The 12131-nt window shown below is 52.8% G+C and overlaps 1 protein-coding gene across 1 annotated transcript; it reads left to right on the forward strand.

The window, feature by feature from the left end:
* Positions 1 to 7958: 7958 nt before the first annotated feature.
* On the forward strand, positions 7959 to 11539 carry SP9 (Sp9 transcription factor). Its single transcript, XM_047770452.1, has 2 exons — positions 7959 to 8119; positions 9132 to 11539. The coding sequence occupies exons 1-2, from the start codon at positions 8099 to 8101 to the stop codon at positions 10566 to 10568; spliced, it is 1458 nt and encodes a 485-aa protein (XP_047626408.1). The 5' UTR covers positions 7959 to 8098; the 3' UTR covers positions 10569 to 11539.
* Positions 11540 to 12131: the final 592 nt, after the last annotated feature.

Genomic DNA, 12131 nt, shown 5'->3' on the forward strand with positions numbered 1-12131 from the left:
ACTTAAGTTACTTGGCGCTGCGAGGGCTGGGGCCCCGCGTATTGATTAAACGCAGCCTCTATTTACCTAAACAATAAATGTAGAGATTAGCAACGTTCACTTGATCACAATAATGGGGTCGACAATTAAGGGGCAATGCATCCCAGATGTAACCGAGCCTGTGGAGGCGGGCAGGCAGGCGGGCTGCAGGCTTCTCGGAGACCAGCTCTCGGGGGCTGCCGCGATGGAGGTGCAAAGCGGGATGGAGAGTGGGGGGCCGCGCGGTGAGCGCGGCAGGAGGCGAACTGGAGGCCCAGCCACAGCGAGGCCGCCAGCCACCCGGCCGGAGAGGCCTGCAGCTGGCTTTGGGGGACCCAGATATGCCCACTTCCAGGGTGGCATCTGGAGCGCGGAGCCTGCCTCCCCGCGGCGTGTCACCTGCCTCAAGGCCATCTCGCCTGCTGCCGCCTGGCTGGGAAGGAGGATCAACGCCGCTGGCGCGTGCCGGAGTGAGTGTGTCTGTGTCATCAGTGTGCATTCCGCCTGCGGCAGCGGGGGGGTAGGGGGCAGGAGGAGGCGCACGTGTCCAGTGTGTGCGGAGCCTCCCTGTGTCCCCCTCTGTACTGGGCTCTGGATACTTCAAGAGGCGAGTCAGGGTAGAGGTGTCAATCTGGCCTGGAGATCAAGGTGGGTGTCATCAGAGAGGACTTCTGGAGGAGCTGAAATCCAGAAAGCATGTTGGCTCAGATCAGGCCTGTTTTCGGATGTCACAGAATGAATGCCTGCGTGCTTGGTGGGACAGTAACCGACCTTCTCTCTCAGGCTTTCCCTAAGCTGGAGAGCCTTGAGAAGTCCTAGGAACGAGGGGAAAGAAATGAAACTCAGGGAAGAACTCAGGAAATTAAGATATGGGGTAATAAAGGACAGATGAGAGCAGTTGGCGGTGGGGGGAGGGGTGTGTGTGTGTGTAAGATCATGATCCACCTAGAAGAGTTTCCCAGAAGAGTTTGCAGCATAGTGGCTGCAAAAAAGACACAGGTAGCAACTCTCCCAATGCATACAGTTTCTCTGCTTTTCCCTTCTTCCCTCTGTGCCCTTTATAACCCAGAATGCTTCCCATTCCACCTATAGTCACAAACAAAAGGATTTGTCCCAGACACCCAGAACATGCCAGGACGAAGCCCTTTCCCGCCAAACCATTAAGGTCGGGAAATAAACAGCGCCTTCCCAGGCCCTGGGCGCGGAGCCCACGAGCAGACTTGAATGGCAAGGTCTAGAGAATTGGAAAAAGGGAAGGAGAAAGGAAGGGAGGAGATTAGGAAAGAGAAGAGAGGAGGAAATGGGGGGGGGCTGCAGGGACAGAGTTGGGCTTGGGGTTGGGTTACGATCGCCCCCCTCCGCGCCCAGGGTCTTTCCGCCCGCTTCCTCTCCCCCAGTTCAGAGCTGGAGGCAGACTGGGGTAGGAGGAGATGAGACAAAGGGAATTCTCCTCCTCTGGGAAGTGTGAAGTGCGTTTGTCCTCTCCTTGTAGGCTCTGGAAAAACTGGCAGGAATTTCCTTGCCGTGAGAAGACCGAAGAGAGTCTGCAGCAGAGGAGACAACTGCAAACAGACTTTGGGGCGGGAAGGAGGGCGGGAGGAGGGGGCTGGCAGGAGCCAGCTTTGATCGCTAGGGCTCTGTTGTAATTTTGTCTTCGCCAGTTAGATTAGCTGAAACAGTAAGCCCTAGCGAGGAGTTCCGTTCCAAGGAGTCGTCTCCCTCCCTACCGCCCCCTCCCTCGCGTCTTGTGCACGCGGGGAGCTGGGTCGCTGCTTCTGCCGGAGTCGCGGCTGAAACTTCAAGGGCTAATGGTTCTGTGTTCCTGCCGTAATTAGGAGGCCACACAGCTCTCCAACACTCCGTTAAAACAAATGTGTAAGTCATCCTCCTCCTCTCTGGGGACAGACCCGGGGAAAGGAGGCAGCTGGGACCGCTACGGGCGGTGTCCTCTAATGGGGGAGTGGTGATGCGGTGAACCCCGGCTGCTCCTCCTGGCCATGGGGTCTTTCGAAGCTCTTCCTTAGAAAGAAGAAAAGGGGGCAAAGAATAGCACCTCGCCATCCACCGAACGAGTCAGGCAAGCCTGTCTCTCTGTTTGAAAAGTTTTCAGAATAAATCTCTTTGGGGGTTCTAAGCAGTGATGAAGGGGGCCTGGGCCTTGGTCTTCTCCAGAACAGTGCGACAAAGTAAAGGATATAGAATTATCCTTCCTCCACCTCTTTTCTTTTTCTTCTCCATATAAATCAGCCTTATAAATCATTTGCATTGTTTAAGGTACATTGATCAATCTAATGGCTTGTAATAGGCTTCTAATTGCCACTTGCAGAGTTCTGCAGGCTCCTGTTTGAACAGGGAAGGTTCTGGACCAGCGGAAGTCCATCTTAATCTTGAGATTGGTTAATTACAGACCCAGGAAGAGCACCACAATGACCAGGTCACTTCAGTCTCAGTGCTTCAGGGGAGAGAGAAAAGGGGGCTCACTGGAGATATTTGGTGTTTCTTTTTTCTTTTCAAATTTCATTAATAGGCAAAGCTCAGGCTGTGAGTTATTGATTAGTGTAGACTAAGGATGCTTTTGCTTTTATCAGACAAGTAACCTTCCTTATTTGCATTCCCTGTGTCTGTAGGTGCTGTAAAAACTTCCTTAGGCACAAACCAGCATGCTCTTTGCCATACGTTTTCTTTTTATTTTCTTATTTCTAACAGGGCAACATCAGGAATTGTGATAGGAAATAATATGGGGGGGGGGGGAGAGAAACACTGTTAAAAGAAGGAAGAAAAAGCCAAACTTTCTCCAATATGGAGTCCTGGAGATATGCCTAAACTCCTGTTTCACAACTTGCAGTACAAGCCCTGGATGGAGGAAGAAGAGTTGGAAGTCTCATTAAGGGCTGCCTATGAAAGTGTAAAACTGAGGAAACTGGTACCCTGGCTGAGAGAAGCCGATGAATGACCAGAATTCCCTGGCCTTTGACTTTTTTAAAAAAGATGAATTTGGGGACTGTGTGAAAAGATTGCTTTAATGCCTTCAAAGATGGTTCCATTAGAGTTGGCTGAGACAACAAATGTTCTCCATTTTGGTAGAAATGCTCTAAAAAAGGAGGAAGCCAACACTGAATGGCACATTTGCTTAGGTCTAAGACCCCTCTGCTGTAGTTGGTGAAGGAGGGAGGAAGGTAAACCCCCCAAGCCGAATAGGCCCCCCATAGTTTCCAAGTAAGGCAGTAAACAAATCTATGATGCTTGTTGAATAATCTTCCAATAATTGCAGTCATTAAAATCATCACACAGTCTACAGTCACCTTCCTTCCTTTGACACACCAGAGTCTTTCCTTTAATTGTTCATGCATTTTTGGCTCAGATAAACAGATCAAGGCAGGCTTAAAATATGTGGCCCAGATACATCTAGCAAGAGAAAATAAGTTGTGTAGCAAATGTTTGGGGTGTCCTTAATAGACTAGTGTTTTCAGTTTCTCCAGTAGACCTTACAGACAAAAATGCTTTGCATCTCCTGCCACTTCTAAATAGCAGTAACACTTCTGAGATAAAGAAAAGTTCCAATAGCCTATTGATCCTCCCCGGCTCTTTTATTTGCAAGGGTTGGGCTGGAATGAGGGCATTATAGAACAAATATTAAATGAAAGCTCAATGGAAATGGGAGAGTTCCTCAATTTTCAATTAATTTTCTCCATCCATTTGAGCTCAAGGCTGGTGTTTTTAAAAATATAGATAGATGTATATATGGTAATTATAATAGATTCCCTCCTAATCAAAAGCTGCAGTTCATTTTCACCCACAATTGACAAACTTCAACAGAGGAAAAGAGTCATTGGACTCAACAGGCGCTACCATCTGTACTGGCTTCCTTAGCCCCTGCTCTTGGCAGGTGACTATGGTAGGCAGGGCAGCTTTTCGGTGTGCGTGGTTTTGTTTTTGTTTTGTATTTGACTCAAGTTATTAATGTATCTCCCCAACTCCCACACCGTGCTGACCTGATAATCACTGCTATAGTGTAGATCATGCAACTGAAAAGCATAATTAATTGCGCGAATTATTCAGAAATGGACCACTGTGGCTAAGCAAATAAATAAATAAAAGCATGCAGGAGGAGGACAGGTCAGATAAAAGCTTTTTACAGGCTCCTCGCCCTGACCTCTCCTCTCCTTCCCCCCCGGGGCATCCTGGTCCTGGTGGCCGAGGCTTTGGCAGCACCCAGCAGAGCCCCGGCGAGAACCTTCGGTTCCTCCTCCCCCAACGCCTCCCCTCCCGCCCACATCCGTGAATCTCCTCAACTCCATCTCGCCCCACCCGCGTGCTGAATATCCGCTGCTGAACTCTGCGACTGGCCAAAGCCCTTGGGAGACGGGGCAGCCACCTAATATTTCGAGTTATTCCGAAGATAACTGGTCCTCTCCCTCTCCCTGTGCAACAGCGAGAAGCATTTTTTTTTTCCTGTGGCGTAGGAGCTCGAATCCTTCGGATCCGCGCTAATGATGGAATTGTTTCCCGGCTTTGCCTCCTAAACGCAGCAACTTGAGCAGTTGCTCGGATCAAAGCTCTCTGGAGAGGCAAGATGGGGGAAACAATATTTGTTCAAAGGAAATGAACTCTTCCCTTTAATTACTCTATTCTTCTTTATTAGGATTCCTATTGAAATTTTTTGCAAAAAAAAAAATGTTGATTTAACCATAGTGTATTTACGATGTAAATATATTCCAAGATGAAAACGTCACGGATCAATTGTAAAGGACCCGGATACATAATTTTCAAAAATCAGTTTCAGTGTATATGAGGTTCTCACCCCACTTTCGCTGCTCAGTCAGATTTGTTTATGCAGAATCGACATTTAATAGTGCTAATTGCACTCCAGTTAAATTGCCCTGATTGCAGAAAGGGAAGCAATTTTCGTGCTCTCTGTCTGGGTTTGGAAGAAATTGTTTTATATTCACCTCTTTATAAAGAAGTGGAGATAAGGCACCGGGGCCTTTGCACAAATTGCACTTAGGGGCTGACTGGCAGCATTCAGGCGCTATAATAGAGCATTATTTGGCCGTTTTGAATAATGTAAAGCGTTTGCTGAAAGCTATTCTCCTGAAAATTGCTTTAACTTTTAAAAGGGTGATGATTCACTCCAAACCAGGCCTTTGTTACATTGTCATTATTTCCCCAAATGTTTTAACAGTCAGCTCAACACTTCAGCATAACACATTGATCTTTGTTTAAAAACTAGATTTTTTAGAGGATGAAAAAAATCTCTCTCTCTCTCTCTCTCTCTCTCTCTCTCTCTCTCTGTCTCTCTCTCTCTCTCTCACACACACACACACACACACACACAAACTGGACTTCTTCTGAAAGATTTCTTTGGGGGCCCCACCTTAGAGTTGAAGTGTTCGGGGCGTCTGCTTGTGATCCTTTGAAAGATTTCCTAACTTTCATTTGATTCGGTTGTGTGTATCTTAAGGAATATCCGGGTGTCCACGTAGAGAGTCTGACAGCTGGAACTACATTGAAAATGAAGGAAGGGGGAGGGGAGGAAGAGGAGAAGGAGAAGAGGAAGGCAATCACCGCGCCGGCAGCCTGAGGTGCCAGCGTGAACGGTTTTAAATGGTTGACTGGAAAATGTCACCAGTGCTAAGTGGCTTTTCGGATTGTCTTATTTACGACTTTGTCAGGTTTCCTTAGGAGAGGGTGGGTTGGGGGTGGGGGAGGAGGTGGATGGGGGAAACCTCCGCGCTTCTCCTCCCGGGGCTGCACTGGGTGAGTCGGAAACGCCTCGCTGCCACTTAACAATCCCTCTATTAGTAAATCGACGCGAAGACTCTACGGGAAACCGAGCACCAGTCTGCCCTTCCAGGGCAGAATTCACCTGTTGGGAACGGCTCCCGGGTCCCCCTACCGGGCTTTCTGGCTGTTCTGGGCTACCTGGATTCCCCCTCACCCCTTCACCCCGGGTCCCCCGGGCACTTTCACAACCCCCCTCCCTGTCCCCCATGTCGATTTTTATCACAATCCCCCAGGGCACACAGCTTCATTGTAGACGCGCGAGTTTTCTCACTCTCTCCCCTCCCTCCTTTCTCTTTCTGTCATACTTTCCTTGGTGCTTTCGCCACCTTAGCCCAAAGAGGTGGTGGTGGTGGGGGGGAGCATTTTGAGCAAAGTACTCTAACGAAAAGCAAAGAAAGCAACCCACATAGCCTTCGCCACCTTTGGAGTGCACCAGGATGAACGCAGGCTCCATCTCGGGGCCGAGAGAAGAGCCAAGGTGGTGGCACTTTGGGCCAAGAGATATTGCAAAAAGAGGGAAGGAAAGGCTGGGGGCACAGTTCCACGTCCTCCTCACTTGACCCGCCTCCGCAACAACTCGTCTTTTGCACCTAAGCATTTGAGGTTCCAGGTTAAAAGTGTCTTTTAAAGCAAGATGTGGGTTTGAGGGGAATGTGGTGCATTAAACCAGTACCCAGGTCTGTCGAGGGCACTGGTATTTCTGGTTCAAAGGCTGCTCCTGGCTTCCTTAAAGTAGAAAAAGAAAGGGAGACCGAGAAGGATGAAAAACAAACCGCTCAGCGGGTGCTGAGGGGCTCCAGGACGCGCAGCTGTCTATCTGAGGATGTGTCTTCTCACACCGACTGGATCCGGAGAGGACTGCAGGATGCTTCCAGCCTGCAAAATGTGGAGGCGCCCACGTGTGGCCTCGTCCCCCGCACTCAAGGATGGAGGTCGGGGAGAAAGGCTCCCTGAGCAAGGCCACGAAAGCAGGGCGCTAGAGGCGAGCCCATCTCTCAACCGGGCGCCCTTGCCCTGCAAAGGAGCCTCTAGGCCCAGGCGGTATGGGGTAGGAGTAGATTGGAGCAAGAAAACTCTATTCCAGACAGAAACGTGACATGTAAATCTTCATCGGGTTAAACAAACAGCCGAGCAAGCTGCAGCTTCAGCTGGGGTGGCGGTGGGGGCGGACGCGGCTCGCGCTGGTCTCCGTTTCTAAAGTTGTTACAATGTGAAAATAAGCGGCTTCGTGCAGCGTGTTGTATAGGCTGATGCCTCCCACCCCCAGGCCAGCCCCCAGCGAAACCCTGCAGATAATCAGCACGTCCCACTGTTTAGTCATATTTGACAACTGGGTTAACCTGGTATCTAGGCGCTGGCAAAACGGTACAAAGGGTGCCCTCAATTACCACTAGAAGCTTCTGTTGTGAGTGGCACTTGTATTACCCCCCGGGTCAGAGGCCAGAGCGACAATTAGGAAGTCACTTAGACCGCTAGAGGAAATGGCGGGATGCAGCAGGCTCCAGGCCCTCCTAACAACTCAATGGGTGTAGACCTGGACCAACAGGCCTATTTCTCTTCTCTTGGAGGAACCGTCCCTTCGCCCCCTTCTCCTCAATGTGACTCTGAGATTAAAACTAAATCCAGTGGGAATAAGAACATGGGTAGACAAACGACGGTGATAAAATCGCGAGTGAGAATGATAGATTCCAGCTGAAGTTGTGCTCCGCAGGCGAGAGCCTGGACACACAAAGTGAGCGTTGACATTTCCGTCTCCACTTGGGCCTTGCTGGTGCGGCCTCCGCCTCGGCGCCCCCTCCCCTCCTGCCTCCTTTCCCACAAGTGGAGAGTCGAGTAGGACTGTCAGTTCTAACTTGCATCGTGTCGGGGAGGCTTGAGGGGCATGTGGCTCCATCTCAACCATACTTAAACCTGGCTTGGTGCGTGTGGGTAAATTTTTAATTGCACTGTAATTTCTTCAGTCCCTAGCCCGCGACCCCCCCCCCCGCCCCCACCTCGCTAGCCTCGGTGACTGGCACGCGCCGGGAGCCCGGGCTCGGGCCCCTCGGCGCGTCTGATTGGCTGCGGGGCAGCTCCCGTCTGCTCTGCCTGAGCCCTCATTGGGTGAGAGACGCAGCCAGCGGCACTTCAAAGCGGGTGCTCCTCGCACTTAGGCTGAGTTTAGCCGGCGGGAGCCCGGAGTCCGCTCGGCGCGAGCGCGGGGACGCGGGAGGCTCGCGGAGTAGGAACAGTTTTCCCGAGCAGCCGTCAGGCTCAGCCCCGCTCCCGGCCCCGCCGCGCCGCCCAGGGACCTGCTATGGCCACGTCTATACTTGGGGTAAGTCGGAAGTGCGGCATTTGCTTGTTTTAACTGAAGTAATTTTTCCTTATGGCTTCTCCGGGTCGGCGGCTCCGGAGAAACTGTTGCTGCAGGACTGCAGCCTCAGCGTCTTTTAGCACTTTCCACATTTCCAGGACTGATTCTTTCCAAGTTACTGGAATCCTTGGAAGAAAAGGATTTGTTAAGCAAGTCCTTTTATTATTTGATTATAAAGAAAACCTGGAGGTTTCTTTTCTTCCCCCCGTGATTTATACCCCACCCCCCTTGCTTCGGGGATTGTTGCAATTACGCGACAGCGGTGTTTCCAGAAAACAGCCTTAATCGTTTTGCAGTCCGTGTAGTCACGTTAACAAACATTTACACTTCTGCGGCTCCCCAGTTCGTCTGTGACTTTGAAATCCATGGCGGGGACGCTTCTCCTCGGATTCTCGTTTTCCTAATCGTGTGTGTGTGTGTGTGTGTGTGTGTGTGTGTGTGTGTAAACATTTAAAACGTTTTCTATTAAAAATAAGAGTCGAGTCATAGCCACCCTTGGGAGGAGTACCTCAAGCTTCCCCCACCCGGGCCGCTGTTTCGGCCATCTCTGCCCTCATTTGGTGTTTGTTGTCAATGTGTTTACCTCCGTGCTTCACCCCAAGGACGATTTGGGGGCTTCTGTGAGAGGAGTGGGCTTAAGGCGAGCGGAAGGCGGGCGACTCCAGTCCGATTTGGGGCAGGGGTTGCTGCGACTGAGGCGGGGAGAACCGAGACATCTTGAATTTGTAGCCCCACCGAAGAACAACTTTCCAGCGCCAGGCCCCCTCGCCCTTGTGATCGATCGCCTCTGCCCCGCGCAGGGCGCGGCGCATCCTCGGCGAGTGCGGGGAGGAGGCGCGAGCCGGGGAGCCACGACCCCCCGGGGCCGGCCGCGGGGGGACCAGGCTGCTCACGGGTGCACTTTGTGTCTTCCTCCCACTTCTTCCTGCCCTCCTCCTCCTCCTTGCTCCCTCCCCCACCCCACCCACTCTAGGAAGAGCCGCGCTTCGGAACGACCCCGTTGGCCATGCTGGCGGCGACCTGCAACAAGATCGGCAACACAAGCCCCCTGACGACGCTGCCGGAGTCGAGCGCCTTCGCCAAGGGCGGCTTCCACCCCTGGAAGCGCTCCTCGTCCAGCTGCAACCTCGGCTCCAGCCTCTCGGGCTTCGCCGTGGCCACCGGAGGCCGCGGCTCGGGCGCTCTGGCGGGCGGCTCGGGCGCAGCCAACAGCGCCTTCTGCTTGGCCTCCACGTCCCCCACGTCGTCCGCTTTCAGCAGCGACTACGGCGGCCTCTTCTCCAATTCGGCGGCGGCCGCGGCGGCGGCGGCCGGGGTGTCCCCGCAGGAGGCGGGCGGCCAGTCGGCCTTCATCTCCAAGGTGCACACGACGGCGGCCGACGGCCTGTACCCGCGCGTGGGCATGGCGCACCCGTACGAGTCGTGGTACAAGTCCGGCTTCCACTCGACGCTGGCGGCGGGCGAGGTGACCAATGGCGCGGCGTCGTCGTGGTGGGACGTGCACAGCAGTCCGGGCTCGTGGCTGGAGGTGCAGAACCCCGCTGGGGGGCTCCAGAGCTCGTTGCACTCGGGCGCCCCCCAGGCCTCGCTGCACTCGCAGCTCGGCACCTACAACCCCGACTTCAGCTCGCTCACGCACTCGGCCTTCAGCTCCACCGGCCTCGGCTCCTCGGCCGCCGCCGCCTCGCACTTGCTCTCCACCAGCCAGCACCTGCTGGCCCAGGACGGCTTCAAGCCGGTGCTGCCCTCCTACTCGGACTCCAGCGCCGCCGTGGCGGCCGCCGCCGCCAGCGCCATGATCTCTGGCGCCGCGGCCGCCGCCGCGGGGGGGAGCTCGGCGCGCTCGGCCCGCCGCTACTCCGGCCGCGCCACCTGCGACTGCCCCAACTGCCAGGAGGCGGAGCGGCTGGGCCCGGCCGGGGCGAGCCTGCGGCGCAAGGGCCTGCACAGCTGCCACATCCCCGGCTGCGGCAAGGTGTACGGCAAGACGTCGCACCTGAAGGCGCACCTGCGCTGGCACACGGGCGAGCGGCCCTTCGTGTGCAACTGGCTCTTCTGCGGCAAGCGCTTCACGCGCTCGGACGAGCTGCAGCGGCATCTGCGGACTCACACCGGCGAGAAGCGCTTCGCCTGCCCGGTGTGCAACAAGCGCTTCATGCGCAGCGACCACCTGAGCAAACACATTAAGACGCACAACGGGGGCGGCGGGGGCAAAAAGGGCAGCGACAGTGACACGGACGCCAGCAACCTGGAGACGCCCCGCTCCGAGTCCCCCGACCTCATCCTGCACGACTCCGGCGTCAGTGCCGCCCGGGCGGCGGCGGCCGCGGCGGCGGCGGCGGCCGCGGCGGCCGCGGCGGCGGCCTCGGCGGGAGGCAAGGAAGCCGCGTCTGGCCCCAACGACTCTTAGAGGCCGGGCGTGAGGCGCGAGCGAGCGAGCTACTAGAGACTATGAGAGCGAGCGAGAGGTTCGGAGGGCGAGCGAGCGGGGGACGGACGGGCGGGGTCTCCTGGGACGCCCCCGGGTCAGCGCGAGGCGGAGAGGCATCCGGCTCCCCGGCCGCCGCTCGCCGGCCACGCCAGGAACTCCCCTCCTCTGCCCGAGCCCGAGCCCAGACGAGTACGCGCGGTCCGGGAACAAAAGCGAAGCATCTTCCGACACAAACAACACTTTAAAAAACTGCACACACAGATACACACGCCGGAGACCTACAACCACAAGCACGCACACTCGAGCGCGCGTACACACACTTTCACACCACTCGCACAAACTTCTCGAGTGAAGAGCAATACACAGAAACGCTCCCTCTTCCCCCACCGCCCACCCCCTTCCACCACCCTTCTCTTTCCTTTTCTCAAAAAACAAGGCACTACCCTGCAAAGGACTGTCAGAACATTTAAGAACAAATGGGACCTATAAAAACCGACCCTTTGTGTGGATTATATTATATATAAAATGCTCCAAGTCCTGCTTGATATCTACTTACAATGAGACTTTTTTCCTATAAAAGGAAGCATCAAAAAAGGCCGAAGGTGAGAAATTAAACTGGAAGTCTAGTGACAGTTTCTCTGTATTTCATAACATCTGTATAAATAGGGTTCGAAAGATTGTGTTCTCTTTTATTTTCTTGTAAATGTCCATTCAAATAGTTTTTTTTTTTTTGGTGAATTCCTGAAATTCAGGGAGTGTTTTTTTAATTTTCTGATGCACTTTGTGAAAGTCAGTATATATGTAAAAGATATTTAAAATGTTGAGTTATCATTTCATTCACAAACACGTAAGTTAAGGTCATCTAAAGAAATTAAATGCGTTTATCTGTATGAAGAAAATCTTGACATCATATTTTCATTTTTGGTATTATTAAAGGACTCTGAACAATACACTTTCTTTTTTTAATCCTGTTCCCCCCCCCATAACCTTTACGTGGGTGGACTTTTTTAGTTGGGAAAAATTCCCTTAATGTTAGTTTTAAGTAATGTAAGGTTTATGTGAGTTTTAAAAGCCATAATACGTATAAGTTTTTGAGAAGTCAAAATTATTTATTTGTATATCAATAGCATAAATTAAATTGGGTTATAAGAGCTGGTAGTTGTGTTACTTAATGAGAACCCTCAAAAGGTGACATTTTAAAACTCTGGGGCGCCGGCGAAAAAGCAAAAGTCCTTGGCAGCTTTAACTGGGGAGGTGCCTCCTCCTCTGGGAGGGGTCAGACAAAACTCCAGTGGGTTTGTTTGTTTTTAAAAAGCGATTTAAAAACAATCTGTGAAAGGAGAGAGCTTTTAAAAAGAAGTCTTTTAGCTCCCAAGACCCTCTACGTAGGGAGGCGACTCAGGGGAATAAATCGCTAGAGTCAATACCCCGGAAAAGACATTTCATGCCTAAATGAAAATCTTGTTAAATGTTATTAATTTTGACTTAGAGCACACAGCAGCCCCCTGTGCCTTGTATTCCCTTATTAGGGATTCATGTCTT

The sequence above is a fragment of the Phacochoerus africanus genome, chromosome 3, assembly GCF_016906955.1.
Source record: "Phacochoerus africanus isolate WHEZ1 chromosome 3, ROS_Pafr_v1, whole genome shotgun sequence".
Classification (NCBI taxonomy): Eukaryota; Metazoa; Chordata; class Mammalia; order Artiodactyla; family Suidae; genus Phacochoerus; species Phacochoerus africanus.